At 38.0% G+C, this 21174-nt stretch overlaps 1 protein-coding gene and 1 pseudogene across 2 annotated transcripts in view; both read left to right on the top strand.

Annotated features, from left to right (window-relative positions):
* The first annotated feature begins 6399 nt into the window (after positions 1-6399).
* Positions 6400-15448, top strand: LOC308488344 (large ribosomal subunit protein uL11-like; annotated as a pseudogene). Its single transcript has 3 exons — positions 6400-6608; positions 13096-13232; positions 14952-15448. The product of its transcript is annotated as a large ribosomal subunit protein uL11-like (transcript).
* A 4535-nt stretch (positions 15449-19983) lies between these two features.
* TEX14 (testis expressed 14, intercellular bridge forming factor) overlaps positions 19984-21174 on the top strand; it is a gene marked incomplete at its 5' end in the record, with an annotated part of 55097 nt that continues 53906 nt past the window's right edge. The window contains one exon of the mRNA XM_081028012.1: positions 19984-20051. Within this exon, the coding sequence (XP_080884138.1) occupies positions 19984-20051 (68 nt within the window). The remainder of the gene's footprint in view (positions 20052-21174) is intronic.

The following is a 21174-nucleotide window of genomic DNA, read 5'->3' on the forward strand; positions in this document are numbered from 1 at the left end:
AACTCGTTCCCTACCTTCTGGCGACGATCCTTAGCCTTGACTTGACTTCCTAGTTTAAATAATTTCCTAAATACTGCAAGTCACAGCCCTTTAAGTGCGGACGATCTAACGAAGGAAACATGCTGAGCGCTTGAGCAAATCCCACACATTTCCAATGCTCCCACGGTGCCGCCAGGAAAAAAAGGACACAGGAGCTCAGAGCAGTTGTCTTGAAGCCGAAATTAAAACCTCGGACCCTTTTTTTCTACCGCGAGCTACCTCCAAATTGTGAAGTGGGGGGGCGGGGGGGGAGAGAATTCGAGAAGTATTTGTCCGCCATTTGGTAAGGCAGGGAAAGTCTGGTAGAGTCGACTGGTCAGAATGTGGTTTGCCACTGAGTACATTGCTTAACTTGTAGTATGATCCACATCGGGCCACACAGTCGGCGTTTCCTAAATGTCCACAGGGAGAATTCATACTTTCAAAGCAACCAGGGTCTTGGGTGAAGAAGCGATGGTGGTAACACATTCAGGGACAGCTCTTCGGTTAGTTTGGTCGAACGCAGTGGGATCGATTGTGCTTAGAATTTTGTTTCATTGGCATTGGGGAGTTAAGAAATTAGTTGACTCTATACCTTTACAATTATGTGTTATTAGTATCTTGAGTGACCTATAATTATTGTTTTCATCATTCTTCAGGATTTTTTAAATGCAGTTTGCTGTGTAGTCAGGCTTTTAAACAGGGATCCAGGTTTATGAGTCCAGGGACCAGAAACCAAACAAAGCTGTAGGATTTTTATGGAAGGTGCATCTTCCCATAGTGTCAGATCTTCTCAAATATTTTTTTAGAGAGGGAAGTGTTGAGTTTTTTAATTAGTAAGCCATTGAAAAGGTTTTCTATTAAACAAGCATTAATAGATTGTACAGTGAAATGCAAACATGAAAATAAGTTTTAAGGTAAAAATAAGACTGAAGAAAGATCTACGAAAGTTTCACAGTTTTCTCATCAGCAAGTAGAAGATAATATTTTATGGAGTTGTCGGAAAGGTTCAATTAACAAATATAAAGTATTTGGCACAGAAATGGTACATAATAAATCTTAGTTTCTTTCTCCACTTTAAAATGTTCTAATATGTTCTCATATTCAGTTGAATAAAGCCTTAGTGGACACCTAGCTCAGCAGAGTGCTAATGCTGTGGGACTTTTTCTTTTTAATCCCTACAATTAAAGGGATTAAAAGTAAAGTGCCAAAGAAAACTGCTTTTACTTATTTAATTTGAGACTTAAAATAATCTTGTGAACAGTTTACTGAAGTCCCCATTTAAGATTATTAGCATACTGAAGATTGGATCACTAGAGCAAGATTAAATATTTATTAAATATTTATTAAGTGACAGGACAAGCAAGACAGTCTCCGCCTTCGTGGAGCCTATAATCAATCAGGATCATTACTGAGTACTTCGGACTTGTGTAGCATTACTGACTTTCGTTGCTATCTAGGTATAGTACTAAGGGTAGGAATGAGCTATTGCTGTCAATATCTATATCTAATCTGCATAAGTATTCAAATAAGAAGACATTTTCATGCCGACTGGGCTATTTTCTAGGGATGTGGGGGAGGAATATTAATATTTCTGTTATAGCTGAGGAATAGTGTAGTCTGTTAGCCTAAGAACATAGAACTTTTAAAAATGGTGACCTTGTATGTTCAAGTGGGTTTTGGAAATAGGGAGAAATGAGTACTATTTGGACTGAGAAAAACTGAATCAAGGCTTAGCTTTAGAGGTGGTTGAGCCTTAAGGCCTCAGATATATATATTTCAGGTAGAATATCAGTCTCGCAAGGCCTTATACATAGTAGGAGCTCAATATATGTTTGTTGTCCACAAACTCTTGAAACCTTCTTACTTGACTTCTGTGATGACACACTCCTGATTTTCTTTCTACCCATTTGGCTTTTCTTTCTCCCTTGCAAGCTGATCTTCCATAACCTGGGCATGAAATGTTACAGTTCTTTTACAGCTCCATACATAAGCAGACCTTTTACTGATGACTTTGTTCTGGTCTGTCCTCTTCTCCGTTGTTCATTCTTTCTCTCTCTCTCTTGCTCTTTCTGCTATTTATTCTCATTCACAATTCAGTGACTATATGCCAGTGATTCATAAATTTGTATTTCTAGCCCTGACCTGTTCTCTGACTGCCAGATGCAAATACCTGATTGCCTAATGGACAATGCAAAGTCTCCAGCTCAGCCTATCTTAAACCTAACCCATTATCTTTAGACCACTCCCAAAACCTTGTCCTTTTCCTGTACTTCCTGCCTCCATGAACTGAATATCCCTCTATCTGCACAAACCAGAAACCTAGGAATTCTCCTCAACACTTCCTTCCCTTTCACTGTCCATATTCAGTGTATCCACAAATCACATCAATTTTCTCTCTCAAATAATTTTGATTATGTTTATGTCTTCTCCAGGCCAAGCTTCAACCATTTCTAGTGTAGGTATTGCAAGAGCATTTTGGCTGGTTTTTGTGCATCTTTTTTTTTTTTTTTTTGTGCATCTTTTTTAAAAAAAAATTTTTTTTATTAGTTTCAGGTGCACAAAACAATGTAATAGTTAGACATTTATCATTTATATCCCTCACACAGTGACAACTCCCTCTGCCCCATCCACTACCCCTCTGACATCGCACACAGTCATGACATTTCCACTGTGGTTTTTGTGCATTTTGTCTTCTCCCACTAGTCTGTTCTCCCATGCAGTAGCCCAAGTATTCTTTCTACAGTACATTACTGTTCATTATTTTGCTCTTAGGATAAAGATCAGATTTCTTAATAAGACTTACAAAAAGCTTTGCATGTTCTGCATCCTTTCCCTCTCTCCCCTTTACTCTCTACACTGCAGCCACTCTGGCCTTAATTCCTTGTGTGTGCCTGACTTCATTCCACAACAGAGCCTTTGCACATGCCTGTTTTATTACTTCTCCCTGCCTAACCCAATTAACTACTATTTATCCTTTAAATCTCAGTATTCATTGACTCCTTCTCTGACCCTGAATCTACCTCCAACAAACCCCCTCAAAACTAGGTCATATCAACCCTTCAAGTGCCTTTGTGTGATCGTGTATTTAACATGTCTCCCCAAGTAAACTGAAAGCCTCAAAGTGGGGACCATGTGGACTTACTCACTGTTTACCTAGAGCCCCTAGCCAGTCATGGTTTATAATTAGTGCTCAGTAGATTTCTTGTTAAAAGAATGGATGATTAGATGATTGACCTGCTCCTCTCCCTATGTTTTTCTGTTTTGTACTCTTAAATATAATGGAAAATACATACTTGTAGGAAGTATCTAGTTGTAGAAAAAAAAATACAGACAATACAAAGGAGAAAGTAAAACAGAAACCTTTTCTTCAACTCAGAGATAATGTTAATATATTGGTTTATTTTACTCTTTCTACAAGATCATATAATGTATTTATTTTACATACTTGTGATTAAGTTGTGAAAAAAAATTTATGTATCTTTTGTTTTTTCACTTAATATTTTGTCAAAGCCTTCTCCACGTGTTTAAAAATTATTTGAAAATTAAGTTTAATGAATGCATACTATTCTATCCTGAGGCCCATCTTTCTAATCAGTAACCTATAAAGACAGTTGGATTATTTCGTTTTTTCCTGTGAAGTAACATGTGTTCTCTCTCTTTCGCTCTTCCTTCCTTCTTCCTTCCCTCCCCCCATACATTTCTGAAAGTAGAACTCCTGGGTCAGAGTATGTACATTTTCATTTTAAATCACATTGGCAAAGTTTGTACCACTTACACTCCTGCTAACAGCGTATGAGGGCTGGTTTTCCCTTCTCCACCCCAGCACTGGCCCTTAGCAGTCTTTAAATGGTCACTTTTTTCTTTTTTATTGAGGTATAATTGGCTTTAAATGGTTATTGTCTTTTATTACTGACATTAAAAATCTTTTCATTTAATTTTATTGGCCAAATATATTTTATCACTATAACCACCTCATTTATATCCTTAGAGCACTTCTAATTTCTAATTGTGGTAAAAGGCACATAACAAAATTTATCATCTTAACCATTTTTAAGTGTACAGTTCAATTGTGTTATTTACATTCACAATGTTGTGCAGCCAATCTCCAGAACTTTTTTATCTTGCAAACCTGAAACCCTGTACCCACTAAACAACTCCCTGTTTTCCCTTCCCCAGCCACTGGCAACCATCATTTCTAGAAGTTTGACTACTCTTAATACCTTATATAAGTGGAATCATACAGTATTTATCTTTTTGTGACTGGTTTATTTCACTTAGCATAATGTCCTGAAGGTTCAACCATGCTGTAGTATGAGCCAGGATTTCCTTCCTTTATAAGGTTGAACAACATTCCATTCACATTTTGTGTATCCATTCCTCTCTTGGTGGACGTTTGCCTCCACCTCTTGGCTATTGTGAATAATGCTTCTATGAACGTGGATGTACATCCTTTTCCTCTTTTTAATTGGGCTGCTTTTAATTTGAAATACATATTTGTAATAAGTCTATGGGTTTTTTTATTATCAGAAACAATAACTATTTATTGTGCTTACTATAAGCCAAGTATTCTGCCCAGTTTTGTCTGGCATTAAAACCCATGATCTTATTCCATATGCTGCCTACCCTCATATGCATACTCCATCATACAGGCTATTTGTCTAATCTATATATTGTAGATATCTTCCCACTTTGTCTTGCGAATTTAAACTTTATGAGGTTTTTCTACTTTGAGGTTTCGTGTGTGCAAATCCGGTCAAAGTTTGTGTTTAATTCTGGCTCTGGTAACATATTTAGAAAGTCTTTCTTTTTGTTAATGTATTTTTTTTCTACATTTAGTTCATGATTTAACTTGGACATTTTAATTTATCTGATTTTTTTAAGGTAAAGTAGGAAAAAGGAAGCAGTTTTTTCCCCTTCTTTCCAGGGGTGAGCCAATTTTCTAAGCACTCTTTATGAAGTAATCAATCTTTCCCCCATCTATATAAAATGCTACCTTTATCATATACTTTTATGTACTTATTAGGTACTATATTCCTGGTATAAAACCTATCTAGCTATTGTGTATATTCTTTTAATGTCCTGCTAGATTCAGTGCATGAAGATTTTATAGACTTATAGTTTTGCATTTTTGTTCATAAGTGACATTATGTCTACTTTGTCTGGTTTGGCAACAGTTTTGCAACCTTTGTAAAATGAATTAAGAAGCTTCTCCACTTTTTCTTTGCTAACTATGTTAGTATTTAACAAACATACATTTCCTTATATTTTTCTAATCAAAGAAATGTTGAGGCTCTTCCTCAAAGGATATTAAGGTTTGCTTCTGCGAGGATTATGGTACTAAAATTTTTTCTTAACCTGGCTTCAGCAGAGAGTAGGGGACATTCACCTTCTTGCCTAAAGCAGACTGTCTTGATGAATATTTTGATAACAAGGCCAATAACGATGAAGTTCTTGTGAAATATTTAAATTAGCCTTGTGAAGACTGTGGGCCCTTGAGGGGCTCTGTGTTATTTAAGAAAGCACTGTTGTTCACACACCTGCTGAAAATGGCATTTGAAATTTAAAAGTTTGGTGGTAACGGTTGTCTAGTTCATAGACATCACATTTTTCTCTTACGTGAGTGGTTCTCAATCATATTTCAAAGTATCTTAACTTTCATTTCCCAAAACCAAATGTAAATGTTTTGTTTACAGATTATATATGTATGTGTTTGTGGATATGCATATGTGTGTGTATATATTACATAATACTTCTTTCTTTTGGGATAGAGAGTCTATAAAAATTAAACAGGTAGACTGTCAAAAGGTCAGACAGACTTCAGGAATAGTTGCAACTCATATCACATAGTTCCCTCCCCACAATGTTTTTCTCTCTCCATCTCAGACACCTATATTCTCAATTACTGTATGTTAATCTTGAATAAGATTTTTTTAAAACAGAATTATTTCTTCCTGTTCTAAAGATATAAAACTCTGGGTAATTTATTTTGGCAGAGGAGAGAATACCAGAAGAGTCAAGATAAAATAACTTGGAAAATAGGATGGTTCTTACGTGGACTTGAGACATCTGAAGAACAGTTAAGCCTGGAAACTCCAGTTCTAATTTACAGAGCAGGAAGGACAAGATTGAGAAGGCTGATTATATGTATATGTATACGTAGGTATATATAGTATATATTTTAATATGGAAAATTTGTGTATCTTCCTTGCACAGGGGCTGTATTATTCCAATTTTAGCATATGTACTGCCTAAGTGAGCACTTGATAATATTTATTAGCTGGACGTGGAATATGTGAATTATTAACCATTGCCTGAGACAGGATATGCTGTTTTTGAAGAGTGATACGAGTCTAGCAGGACCCAGGAGTTTCTGGTAGGATGGATTCTCCTGTCGTCTTGCCCTGGATTTCAGAGGCACCCATGAAAAACCAAACAGGTGACCCTGTGCTCGTAGTGTGGAGCACAGGAAGGTTTATGGACACGTGGAAACACAACTTACTCTTGCTTGGGACAAGAGACACTCTCATGATGAGGATAGTTTCCAGCCATGAGGGCCGTCATCACGCCTCTGCTGGACTTCTCCCAATGTGAGCGTAGGAGGGGCTGCTGCCTGAGCTTTTCCCTAGTGTGCTCTGTTCAAAATTAGAATTAGTGTTTGTACAACTAACTGATCTCCAAGGAAGGGTGATCAGTTGCCACATATCTGAAAGAGAGCATTATTTTGTACTTAACTTTGAACTGACAACCTATTTTTAGCAGTACACTGACTGAGGTTTTTAATGTAGTTTTGTCAAATTTCATCTTTTCAGACTTGCTCTTTCAGTTATGTGAACAGCAGCTTGCTGAACTGCGCCAGACATCACAGTGATATCATTACAGCACCACTAACTGCTAGGAAAAGGACGCACTAAATGACATCAGCAAAAAGGGTGTGGAATATGCAGATAAACGCAGTGACTGCTGGTCATTTACAATAGCCATATATTTCCTAAGATTTTGACAATATCCATATATACAAATTATTGCTGCATAGTAATTGTAATTTGGAGACTCTTTACTCCAGAAGTAAGGGGGTTGATGGAATGCGTGAGAAAAGTGATCCTATCTTTAGAGTGATTTGAATCTAAGGGTTAGGTGCCAGGCAACTCCAGCAACTCATACTTACCTGGCAGGGGAGACACCATGATCACGAAGGTGGTTTTCCCAGGGCGAGGCTCACCCATTGCACTCCGGATGTGCTGACCCCTGCGATTTCCCCAAATGTGGGAAACTCGACTGCATAATTTGTGGTAGTGGGGGACTGCGTTCGCGCTCTCCCCTGGCTTAATTTGTTTAAGAAAAGATTGTTTAACTGCATATGTGTAGTTTGGTTAAGTTTCTGGGATACCAGCGAAAGTTTTTGCTTTGGGTGGTAGATTGCTGCTACTTCAAGAGACTAAATCTACATATTTTTTGTTGTGTTGTCCCTCCATTTTCACAGCCCAACAATTTAGCATCTTCTCTGGGATATTGTCTCTTCTGTCCTTAAATCTTTTTCTGGCCTTCCTACTTTATTTCCTTCTTCCTTTTTGTTAGGGCCCTGTGATTACAGTAGGCCCACCTGAGTAATTTAGAATACTTTCCCCATCTCACATCCTTAATCACATTTGCAAAATCACATTTGCCACAAAGAAAGTAATACAGTCACAAATTCCAGGGATTAGAACTTGGAGACTTGGTGGGCCATTATTCCACCCACCCCATCAACAAAACCTGCAGACAGATTTGTCAGGAGCTGTAGAATGTACCTAAAAGGTGTTTGGAGTATGTAAATGAACAGTGTCTTCAAATTGTACATAATTTATGAATTTTGCAAATATTACAGTATTCAACATGTTGCCTGGCTTTTACAATTTGGAGAAATCTTTACTTTGTAGGTGATAGTCTAGAGATAGCATGAAGAGAGTGACCATATGTGTGAGTGTTTGGAATCTGAGGGTAAGGTGCCAAGCAATACCAGTAATTCATTCTTACCTGGTAGAGGAGATACTATGATCACGAAGGTGGTTTTCCCAGGGTGAGGTTTGTTTACTCATTGTACTCCGGGTGTGTGGACCTCTGCAATTTCCTCAAATGTGGGAAACTATACTGCATAATTTGTGGTAGTGGCGGACTGCATTCATACTCTCCCCTGGTCATATTTGTGAATATCAGATATCAGCTAAGTTCTCTTTTTCCAAGACACTTTGCTTTGGTTGCTTTTCTGGTGGGATTGTCTTTGGGTGTGTTTTGGTTTTCTTGGTCTTGTGCTGTCAGTTTTTGTCCTATAAATACTGGTTAGTGTATAAGAGTTGGACAAGCTGTTTTTGATTATTATTAATTAACAAGATTGCTTTGGTAAGGTGGTATTATCTTTAGTTGTCTGTTGTAGGTCTTGAATTGATGTGCTACAAAGGGTAAAGTGCACAGAGGATCTTACAGATTTGGCGTAAAAAAAAATGTTACATCATCTCATTTTGGGGGGCTAAGTAAAACATGTTAATTAATTTCAACAGTTTTTTATTACCATTTTAAATGTGGCTACTAAAATTTTTTTTTATATAACATAAGTTATATTCTATCGGACAGTATTGCTCCCTTATTTTAAAAATGTTTACAGAAGGCCTTGCTGTGTTACTTCCATATACTCACATGCTTGCTCTTCCTGGAATGCCTTTCCTCTCGACCTGGAAAATGCTTCTTCTGCATTTCCTTCCAATAATTCTCCTTAAGGATACACATTTTTACAAAATTGCAGTCGTAGTATACATACCATTTCATATCTTTCTTTCCCCTCTTAACCTTACATAATAAAAATTTTTCATGCTAATTGTTATTGTTACTATTATGTTTGTTTAATACTCCATTTCTCTGTTGCTTTGATATCTAGGTTTTGGGGGTGATTTTGTTTATTTGCAATTATAAGTAAATCTATGATGGATACCCTTGTGCATAGGACATAGTCTTTCTCTAGAATTACTTCCTTTAGATAAATTAGATAACAGAAAGTTTAGATTAAAAAAATTTCTAGCTCAAAAGTATGAACATTTTTTGGCACTAGAGATATATAATTAAGATCAAAATTTTTTTTAGTACAAGTAATATGGACATGTTACAGAATAGTTAGAGAAAACAAAACAGTTCTGTATTGACACTAACATAATGTTAGTTTGCATTGTGGTATATTTCATTTAAGTCTCTTAAACTTTGCCTTTCTATAAATTGTTTTAATCATGGTATTTATTCAATTTCATATGCTCTTTTTTTGCATGCAACATTATACAATTTAGGCTTCCCTCTCATTTTTAACAAACTTAAGTTTTTCCTTGTGTGTTTTTTTAAGTAATTAATTATGAACCCTGAACTTAGAAAGAGATCTAGACTTTGAAATTAGAAGGAATCAGGGAAAAGTGGTTTCTAAAGAATTTAAAAGTATTAATCATATGTCACCTACTCAATTTAAGGCACTTTAGATGACTAAAATATTACCATAATGGAAAACTACTAGAAATTACTAAATAAATCATCATTAATTGTTTGCAAAGATATATCTGCAGGTCTGTTCATTGTAGTTATGTATATATAATGGCCATAAACTGGAAGCAATAGAATATTAATCATATAAATTATCTATGACAATATATAGCAAAATGAATGAAAAAAACATAAAATAGCATGTGAAGTATAATCCTATTAAAATATATATCCATAAATAATTGGAGTTACCATGTATAATATCAAAGTGTTAATTAAGAGTGGTAATGTTTTTAGTGGGATTGTGGTTTATTTTTAATTTCTAAAAAATACTTCTGTGTTTTCCTAATTTATCTGCAAGGAAAATTTATCACTATTGAAATAACATGAAATACACTCCAAAAATATAAAAGAAAGCAAAACTTTTAATAAAAAAAAAAAATCATGTGCTCTAAGAGGGAAATACTCCTGCAGGATCACAGAATATGCCACCCCCAAATATGACACTTTGGCATAAGGATATTTTGAGCTAGAAGTTCTTGGAAAGAAAGCAGATATAAGAAGAGCTGTGTTTTGACCTCCTCTTTTCTTCCTGAAAGCAGGAGGAGCTAAAACTACCACATGAAAGATATCTTCCCCACTCCAGAGGAAAAGAAACATTTCCAGAGAAGGGGATTCAAAGCCAGAAGAATTCTGTACAGACCTTGTTAAAATTCTAATCTACCATTAGCCTCATCATATATGTTAGTTACTATTTCACAACTGCCTCTCTTTGTTCAACCTAATATAAAAGCATTTAGGTTTTCCCCCCTTGGGTCTCCATTTCCTTAGAGGGCTCCTGTGTCAGGTAAACTTACCTTAAATGTGTATACTTTTATCCCGTTAAACTGCCTCTTCCAATTTTATTCTTATGCCCAGCCAGAAACCCTAACAGGACAAAGATAAAGTTTTGCCTTTACACCACCAAGGTCTGATACCCTGGTTTCTGCAAACAGGAGTTGTTTTGCCCAGAGTGCCTAGCCACAAGGGCAGAAAGGAAAATATGGTGTATCTATTTTCATTGTCTAAAAAGAAGAAAGGAGCATTCGGTTTGTTCTAAATCCAGGCCAGATGCTGCTTCTCTTTATGCCGGGTACTGCAGACTTGAATCAACACCAAGCCAGCTTTGGGTCCTCAACTACACCCAGCACCTGTCCAGGAGTGGGATGGCCCTGGTCAGGGTGAAGGGGCTTGAGGCTGTATGTTACACGCCTTCTCTTCAGTCGTCACAGAAACTTTGGGAGGCAGGCACGCATGTTACTCCCACTTTACAATTTTGGGAAATGGAGACTGAGAGACTGAGGGTATGACCTAAGCCCAGAGTGGAGCGGAGATTCAGACCCGAAATAACCGCTGTCCGGCCTTTCCCTCTGCAGGCTGCGTGCCTCCACCTCCCAAACTGCCCTGCCTTGCAGCTCGGAATTGAGATTCGTAACAGACCCACCTCAGAACCTTTGCTTATCCTCGGAAAGGCCAGGAATTGAAAAATCTCCACTGCTACACCTGTCTACGATCGTCTTTTGGATCGTCGCAAGGCCTGACTAGAGCGAATTTATCTGCTTCAAGAAGCAGTGGTGTAGAGTGACAAGAGGCGGGGATATGTAGATGAGTAGAGCGGTGACTGCTGGTTCGAATGTATCTTTACGGTGCAGAATTTCCTGTGGATATCCAAAAGGATGTACCTTAGTGTCTGCAATATAAATAACCCTGCAATTTCCAGCTGAGGGCTTAAAAGAATGCCGAATGTAATGGACCATGACTGAAAGTGTGTTGAGGATGATGGTGAGGTGGAAGGCAACAACTAATGCTCTTATTTCCCTGAAAATAAGATCTGGCCGGCCAATCAGCTCTAATGTGTCTTCCAGAGCAAAAAATTAAAGTAAGACAGGGTGTAATATGACACTGCGTCTTATGTTAATTTTTGCTACAAAAGATGCACTAGAATTGTCTGGCCAGCTGTTAATTTTGGGGAAACACCATGATCAGGAAGGGGGCGAGGCTAACCCATTGCGATTTCAACTGTATAACTTGTAGTAGTGGGGGACTGTGTTTTCACTGTCCCCTGATAAACTTGTGACAAAGGTAGAATTTGTTTCAGTTCTCAGAAATTTTATTGTGTGCTCGGGAAGTTGTACCATGCACGAAAGAAGTGACTTGGTTACTTGCAATTGCATAATGTCAAACTGAGATAAAATCCTTCTTTTTCTATTAAAGTAGTTTTGTATTTTGCTCTTTCATATGAAACACATCTAGTTTAATTTTTACTCTAGTAGTGTTACAAAGTTCGAGAAAACTGTTTAAAGCAATGAAGTGTGTTTGCTTGTTTATTAAAACTTCCAGTGAGAATTACCAGATGTTGGTGAAGTTCTAGAAAAATTGAAACCCCTGCACTGCTTGTGGAATGTAGAACTGGTGCAGCCACTAGTATACAAAACAAGATGGCAGTTCCTCAAAAAATTAAATACAGAATTTCCGTGTGATCCAGCAATCCTACTTCTGGATATATACTGTGAAGAATTGAAAATGGAGGTTTTGAAGAGCTATTTGTATATCCCTGTTTTTAGCAGCATTATTCCAGATAGCCAAAGATGGAATCAACACAAGCAAGTGTCCATCAGTGGATGAATGGATAAACAAAAGGGAGTGTATGTGCGTACACACATAATGGAATATTACTCCTTTCTATGAAAAATTGGCATTTTATTCTCATATTGTTCAGTCTCAATGCAGTTTTCCTTTTATATCCTTAGTTATAGGACTTCTATTCAGCTAGTCTTCAGATGGTTCTCCAGGTTGATTGTTCCATAATTTAGTTGTAGTTCTAATATAGTCGTTAGAGGAGGCAAGCAGTGATTACTATCCACCATCTTGACCAGAACCTCTAACCTATTCATCCTTTAAATAAAGGAAATTCTGATACATGCTGCTACATGAATGAACCTTGAGGTCATAGTGAAATAAACCAGTCACAAAAGGACGAATACTGTGTTTCCACTTATATGAGGTACCTGGAGTAGTCAAATTTATAGAGACAGAAAGAATGGTGGTTGCCAGGGTTTGGAAGAGGAGAAAATGTGGAGTTAGTGTTTAATAGATACGGAATTCCAGTTTGGGAAGATGAAAAAAGTTCTGGAGATGGATGGTAGTGATGATTGCACAATGTGTATTTACTTAATGCCACTGAACTAAACACTTAAAAATATTTAAAATGGTACATTTTAGATTATATGTAATTTACCAAAATAAAATAAGCGATATAAGATTGAGCAGCAGTGTCATATACAAGTGAACATTCCAGTATGGCAGAGCCTGAATATGCACATTAAATTTGCACAGTTGTAAGAAGATAATGGAGACTTTTGCCAGTAGCCCAATGACTTCTTAGTAGTCATCACTTTTTCAGTCCCAGGAATTAGTAATAAATATATCCAGTTCTTCAATTTCAACAGTAACATTGAGAATTAACGTTCATCTTGTAGAAACAAAATCTAAGTTGCTTGCGTTTCTGATTCACACTAAGCATGTTGTTTTCTTTTGAAACAGGATGTCTAGGGCTGTTCATCTTCCAGTACCCTGTCCTGTTCAGCTTGGTTCCTTCAGAAATGACTCCTTGGAAGCTCAGCTTCATGAGTATGTCAAATACGGGAACTATGTGAAAGTGAAGAAGATTCTTAAGAAAGGTAGGCACTGTGTTGAAATGGCAGCTGTATCTTGGTCCACATTTCTGAATAGCATTGGAAGGAAAACCAGGTACATCCTAAAACTAGGAGTTCTTCTTGGAGGGATCAGACGTTAAATCTAGAGATGAGATGTTCTCTACCAGTGCAGTCATAAAGTTCAGTAGAGAGCATAAATTTCTGTTTGAAGGCTGGTCTTCCAACTGTTAATCTCCTAAGGTTTCTCCAAATGAGAGCCCGGCCTCTGATCCTGCCTGATCATTCTCCCCTTTTCCTTCACACCTACTTCATCCACTGGGTCTTGTGAGGTCTGTGGTGGAGTAAGGAGGCCAGCTTTCACAGCTCTCCCCACCCTGGCTCCTTCCAGGCACTTGGTGCTTTTGTTTCCAGGGTTGTTGTTGTGGTGTGTGTTCTTTTTGTGTGTGTGTGGTTGGTTGGTTGGTTTTTTTATGGGTTTTTTTGTTTGTTTCCTGGAGGCTCCGGGGAGCTAAGCCAATAAGGACAAAGAGAAATAGCAAACTTAGCTCAGGCAACCTTTAAAAGAACAAATACAAAACCCCGCATCTGAACAGAACCTGTCTGATATTTGGCCTTTAATCAAGAAATCCAGATCTGCTTTGTTCAGAGTAACCAGAGTCCTGCTGGCTCCCCCTCTCCCTTCTCCGTACTGAAAGGGAGGCTTGTGAAGCTTCTCTCCGCTGGTTTGTGGAGCAGCCAAGGTGACCTAATTTCTCTAGTGTTTCTCCATTTTCCTCAACAGCATTCCTGACAACTTGCAGAAGGGTACCCCAGTTTTTATAGGATCCATTTATCCTACAAAATAGTTCCCTCAAAAAGTTCTCATACTTTTTCATGTATCACCCATGGATTCTGTAGATGAAGTAGCTAACAGCCCAATAATTTATTTGAAAGATCTTGTTTTATTTTCCCCCTCAAAATTTTATATTTTACCCTCAAACACATCCACGTGTATATATTTATTGTATAAGTTTCAGGTACATAATGTTACAATTTGATATCTGTATACACTGCAAAGTGATCACCCCCAAGTCTGGTTACTATCTGTTGCCATAGAATTGACCCCCTTCACCCCTTTTGATGACCTCCCAACCCTTTTCCCCTCTGGTAACCACCAATTTGTTCTTTGTATCAATGAGTTTGTTTTTATTTTGTTTGTTTTTGATTCCATGTATGAGTGAAATCGTGGTAATTTGTCTTTCTCTTTCTGACTTATGTGACTTAGCATTATACCCTCAAGGTCCAGCCTTGTTGTCACAAATGGCAAGATTTCATTCTTTTTATGACTATTATTCCGTTGTGTGTATATCATCCATGTGTGTTTTAACATAAAAATTGATGTTCAAGATAAGCATAAGTAACTTCTAGTGTCTGTCTATCCACACCCCCAGTGTGAGAGCAGTTTTAGGACATTTACCTCTTAGACATCTCCTGAACAGTCTGCAATCTTCAAATTCGTGACATTAAGCTAGAGCAGGGGATTGGATTGACAACTGTAAGTGGCTTCTTAAGAGATGGCCGGAATGGTCCTTGAACCTTCAACTCCATCACCCGCCTTGGGCTTATCTGAAGAAAGGCAGTGGTGTAGTGGTGGGGGTGTCAGTGGAAAACATTCTTTTAAGTCATTCATGCTTTCTTTTGGCTTTCGACTTGGAGGAGGCTAAGGCTCAACTTTGTCCTGAATCCGGGTTCATCTAACACCAGCCGCCTCTACTGGGCTGCTAAAGTTTGACCCCAGCGAGATCAAAGTCATATATCTGAGGTACACCTGTGGGGAAGCTGGTTCTATGTCTGCCCTGGTCTCCAAGATCAGCCCTTGGGGTCTGTCTCCGAAAAAAGGTTGGTGATGACATCGCTAAATCACTGGTGATTGGAAGGGTCTGAGGAGTCCCGTGGAACTGACCATTCAGAACAGACAAGCCCAGATTGAGGTTGTACCTTCTGGCTCTGCCCTGGTCATCAAATCCCTCAGAGAACTGCCAAGAGGCAGAAAGAAGCAAAAAAAAACATTAAACACAGTGGAAATATTGCTTTCGATGAGATTGTCAACAGTGCCCACCAGACACAGTGTCAGTCTTTAGCTGGAGAACTCTCTGGAGCCATTAAAAAGATCTTGGGGACCTCCCAATGTTGATGGCTGCCACCCTCATGACATCATAGATGACATCTACAGTGGTGCAGTGGAATGCCCAGCCAGTTAAGAACTACAAAAGAAAATAGTTCCATTAAAGATCTTTTGACAACCAGAAAAAAAAAAGTTATTAACAAGAATAGAATGCTGTGGCTTTTCTCCTTCCTAGCCTCAAGCCAAGTAAGAGGCCTTACAGGTAAACCTCATGGAGAGAAGTGTGGTGCTTGCAAGCAGGAGAAATGGAAGCCTGTATCTCATTCTGCTGAACAGTAGAAACATGTCAGCCAACCAAGGTGGCTTGAAGAGAACCTGGCATGTTACCTTGAATTTAGGATCAGGGAAACTCCCATCTGCCTCCTTTTTGGAGCAGTCCTTGATGGCTGGGTGAGCATGGGAGACTAGCAGTTGTAGTAGTCACACTTCACCAGTTGGTGGGGTAAGTAGACCTTCCACAGGGTAGCTGAGCCATCTAAAGGGACCTCACCTGTGAAGAAAGAATCCCAATAGAGGGGCTGGAGATGCAGCAAGAAGTCATCAGGAGAGGGCACTGGCCTGCACCAGGGTGCTGCGCAGTGGCATGTAGGTACCTGAAGGGTCCACTAAACTCGCTCACAAAAGAGCAGGCATTAGGATGAATCATCAGCTGGGTGCAAGGCCTTTGCTTTGTCATCTCGTTCGTTCTCCCCCTGCTTCAACTCTGGCATGGCCAGAAACAGCCTTGATTAGAGAAGTGGAAGAGCAAGGAAGAGTTTTGATTTCAACAGGACTGGACAATTTATTATTGAAATAAGAATGTGATTAAATGTCTCAAAGTGACTGAAATATTATGGAATCTGCCTGAGATGTCTCTCGGGAGGAGAAGGGAGAGCCAACTGACCGAGCGTATTTCAGGGTAATAGAAGGGGAAATTGTCTCCTGATTATATCCTACTTAGTTCAGCCCATCTAGAAGACCACAGATTGATTATATGAGTTCTGAAACCCAAAAGATAAGTTCCAGAACCTTAGCCCTGACTTCATTCGTTTTTTAATTACACGTATATTAAGTGAGCCTTGGGGTTAGAGCAGCCAAACAAAGATATGTGGTCCTGCCTTATAGGAATGTAATCCAGCAGAAGAAACAGACATGAGTTAGAAATCGATTAGTTAGTACTGAGAAGGGCAGAAGGTGAGGGAAGCATACCAGATACACTTCAGCCTCCTTGTCTGGGGGTAATCAAAGGAAACTTAGAGGAAGTGATATTTAGGCCAGGACCTTAAGGAAAAAAGGGAGTTGGGATAAAAGTTGGGGATAAAAGTAAACGTCAGAGGCAAGGGAGGATCAAAGGGATGCAAAGGCCCCAAGGGTGGAGAGGTTCTAGAAAAGAAGAGAGTCTGGATGACTTGAGTGGGAGGAGAAAGCAAAGGGGTAAGAAAGAGTGGTATGGTCCATATGACCCAGCAATCCCTCTCCTGGGTATCTACCCAAAGAATTTGAAATCATTTATACATAAAGACACGTGTGCTCCAATGTTCATTGCAGCTTTGTTTACGGTGGCCAAGACATGGAAACAACCAAAATGTCCTTCGATAGATGAATGGATAAAGAAGTTGTGGTATATATACACAATGGAATACTATTCGGCGTTAAGGAAAGATGATATAGGAGCATTTGTGACAACATGGATGGATCTTGAGAGTATAATGCTAAGCGAAATAAGTCAGACAGAAAACGCAGAGAACCCTATGATTTCACTGATATGTGGTATATAAACCAAAAAGAACAAAAGAACAAGACAAACAAATGAGAAACAAAAACTCATAGACAGACAATAGTTTAGTGGTTACCAGAGGGTAAGCGGGGTGGGGGGAGGGAGATGAGGGTAAGGGGGATCAAATATATGGTGATGGAAGGAGAACTGACTCTGGGTGGTGAACACACAATGGGATTTATAGATGATGTAATACAGAATTGTACACCTGAAATTGTTATTTCATGAACAGTTGTCACCCCAATAAATTTTTTAAAAAGTAAATGTAATATGTAAGGACAGAAAAATGTAAAAAAAAAAAAAAAAGAAAAAGAAAGAGTAGTATGGGGTGAAGTTGGCAGGGCAAGCTGTGGCTGCACCAGGTCTCATGGGCTGTTGGGAGGGTGTTACTAGTTGCATACATACTTGGGATTGTTACATCTTCCTGATGAAGTAAAACTATTATCATTATGAGATGTCCCTCTTTATCTCTGGTTATACTTATTGTCTTAAAGTCTGCTTTATCTGATACTAATATAGCCACTTCAGTCTCCTTACTGTTGCATGAAATATCTGTATCTTTAAAGTAAAATAGTTCTTCTGTAGAGAGCATAAAATTGAGACTTGGGTTTTAAAATCCATTCTGACACACTGTTTTTAATTGGAGTGTTTAGTCCAATAATGTAATTATTGGTATGGTTGGATTTAGAATTAACATTTTATTTGTTTTCTCTTCATCCTCTGTTTCTCTCTTCCTTATTTTCTGCCTTCTTTTGACTTAAATACTTTTTAGAATTGTACAGTGGTACCTCGGTTTTTGAACGTAATCGTTCTGAAAGTGCATTCGAGTTCTGAAACATTCGAAAACTGAGGCGTGGTTTCCCCATAGAAAGTAATGCAAAATTGGATTAATGCATTCCAGACCTTTAAATCAACCCCTAAAACTGCAAATTTAGCGTGAATTTTTACTATCTAATTATACCATAGATTCATAAAAATTACAGCATTTGTAAACCAAAATGTTTGTCAACAGAGATGTTCAAAAACCAAGGTACTGCTACTGTATTTAGCTTTGTAGCTATACTTCTCTCTCCATTATTTTTTGTGGTTGCTCTAGTGATTACAATATATGTCTTTAATTTTTCATAGTATACTTAATATTATACCACGTCATATAAAATATACTACAACCATAGAGGCTTATTTCGCCCCTTCTCCCATCCTTTATCATAAAGATTCCATAAGTATTATGTATGTGTTATGAACTCCATAATATAACTTTTGCTTTGAGGAGTCATACATACTTTAAAGAAATTAAGAGGGTTTTCTTTTATCTAAAAATGTCTTTATTTCACTATGATTCTTGAAGGATATTTTCACTGGATATAGAATTCTAGATTGAATGGTTTTTGCTTCAGCCACTGTCTTTTGGCTTCTCTAGTTTCTAATGAGAAATCAACTGTCATTTGAACCATCATTCACCTGTATATCATGGGTTGTTATTCTGTGGCTTCCTTCAAGAGTTTTTATTTTTCAGTGGTTTGACTATGGTGTGCGTAGGGCTGACTTTATCTTTAGCCTTGGGATTTTCTGACCTTGACTATGGAAATTAGTATTTTTCCAAATTTGGGAAACTTTCTGCCATTATTTCTTCAGATACTCTTTCTGTTCCATTCTCTTCTCAACTTCTGGAAATCCACTTATATTTATGTTAGACATTTTGATATTGTCCCAGAGTCCCCAAAGCTCTGTTAATTTTCATTTTCAATCTTTTTTTCTCTGTGTCCTTCAGATTGGATAATTTCTCTTGATCTGTTGTCAAGTTCATGACTTTTCCTCTGTCATCTGTAATCTGCTCTTAAGGTTATCCAGATTCATTAATTCCCTAGACTGATATCCGGATTCATTAATTCCCTAGACTGATTAACGGAACTCAAGGAAACATTTTAGTTATTATTACTGGTTTATAACAAAGGATACAAGTTTCCATGCCCCAGTTGGGTACACCAGCCTCCCCACACTTCATTGTGTTCACCAGTCTGGAAGCCCTCTGAATCTATTGCTTAGGGGGGTTTATGGGGGTTTCATTACCTAGGCATGATTGATTAAATCATTGGCCATTGGTGATTGAACTCAATTTCCAAACCCTCTCCCCTTCCACAGGTGGGGCAGGGATTGAGGTGAGGGGGTAGTGGTGGAGCTGAAAGTTCTAACCCTTTAATCATGACTTGGTTTTGGTGTTTCTGTTGACCAACCACCGTCCTGAAACTATCTAGTAACCCCTCCTCTCTGAAGGCAAAGGAAACCTGGTCGCTTCACGTCGGCGGACTTCAGTGGTGGAAGCCTGTTCTGACCAGTAGGAACAGCGTTTCCCTAGCTCCAGGTGGTACCTGGAGTGGTAGGTAGGTCAGGGTAATATCATCTTGCTCCGGGTAGGAATCAATTGCGTGCAGCTTGTGATTGGCTGATAGGAAGCCGTATGTTAATAAGCCTGGTGCTGCTTTGGAGTGTTACTGGAAAATTTACATGTGAAAACGATGTTTTAAACTTTGCTATGGAACAGAACTATTAGTAAATAAAATAAAAGTAAAAATATATATACACACATATATATATATATATATACACACACACTTGGAAAGTTAATGCTCAGAAAATGTCACCATGACTAAAAAGTGTGTGGCTGCCATAGACCAAGCAGAAGCGAAGAGCATAAGGTTAAGACTATACTTTCAGGGATCATTTCTATAGTTCGTTACTAGAGAAGTTTCTCTGATCGTGTAGAGCACCCGAAACCACGAGGAGGAGTTGTAGTGTTCTCTCCTGAGCGTGAAGCCGGCTCTTGGTGTTGTGTTTGCAACTGTCATTAGCCATTGATGATCGTTCTTCTCTTCCTTTGGAAGAGTGAGAGGGAGAGAACGCAGGCTGAGTGGTTTCTGGTTTTGTATGAGTAAAATGTAGGCTTTTTAAGTGTTTAGGTTTCATTTTTTTTATGTGTGTAAGAAAAATGGTGTTTTGTTTTTTACGCAGTGGTGTGGTTTTTTTTTTTTAACTTATGTACTTTCTACAAAGGAAAGTACGTTAAAGTAGTTTTAAATGCACTTTTGGTGTGTTCTTCATTTTAGAAATTCCGAACTTAAAGGTTTAAGTGTATTTGAGCCAAGTTTTAGGGGGCTAGTCTGGAAAGCAAAATCACACACAGGATTGAGAAAATTGTATTTAATAGTTTTGCAGTTTATTTTATTTATTAGGATCAGAATATAACGAAAGATACTTGAAATCCATTGGTGTAAGATAAAGGAGGGAGAAAACAAAGCAAGGAAATCCTTAGGACTGGATAAAAAGTAAAATGGAGACATACATATTTTACATTGGAGGGTGTGGAATAGATAACAACATACACAGTTACAGTGGTCTGAGGGTAAAAAAATAATGAGGAATGCTTGGGGGGGGTCTCACCTGATACCAGGGGTGTTCATCTGGAGCTCTGGAGAAGAGATCGTTCTGGCATTTTAAGTATGTTATTCTAGATGCAGAAACACAACGGATAGGGCTTGATGAAGGTAAAGATTAATCTATTATAGAGGCCGTAGGACATGACTTCCCATTATAACACATTCAGGAATTTTTTTGTGTGTGATTTAAACATCCTACGTGGTTACTTTTAGTTACTGAGCTTGTCAGGCTTGCCAAGGTAGCTCCTTTTTAATTTACAGTTCTTTTTTCCTTTTTTTCTCCTCAGTGCTATGATTATTTCTTTAAATTATGTTTCTTTAAGAGGAATTTTAAATTAGCGTTTTTAGTTTGGTGTGCTTATTATTATTATTATTATTAATCTAAATATTTTTCTTTGACTTTTGAATCTCACCTTTAAATTGTTCCAAGCTAATCAGATGGTTTTCCTGATAACCTACAAATTTGTCATTGTACATTGGGCTAAAAAAAAAAAAAATCAGCGAAAAAAATCTAGTGATTATTATGTGATATAGTTCACTTTGAGTACAAGTAGGCTTTAGTTCTTTTTGGAGTGGCAATGCCTTTGAAAACTGCCCTTAATAAACTGAAAG

Source organism: Rhinolophus hipposideros, assembly GCF_964194185.1.
Source record: "Rhinolophus hipposideros genome assembly, chromosome: 20".
NCBI lineage: Eukaryota > Metazoa > Chordata > Mammalia > Chiroptera > Rhinolophidae > Rhinolophus > Rhinolophus hipposideros.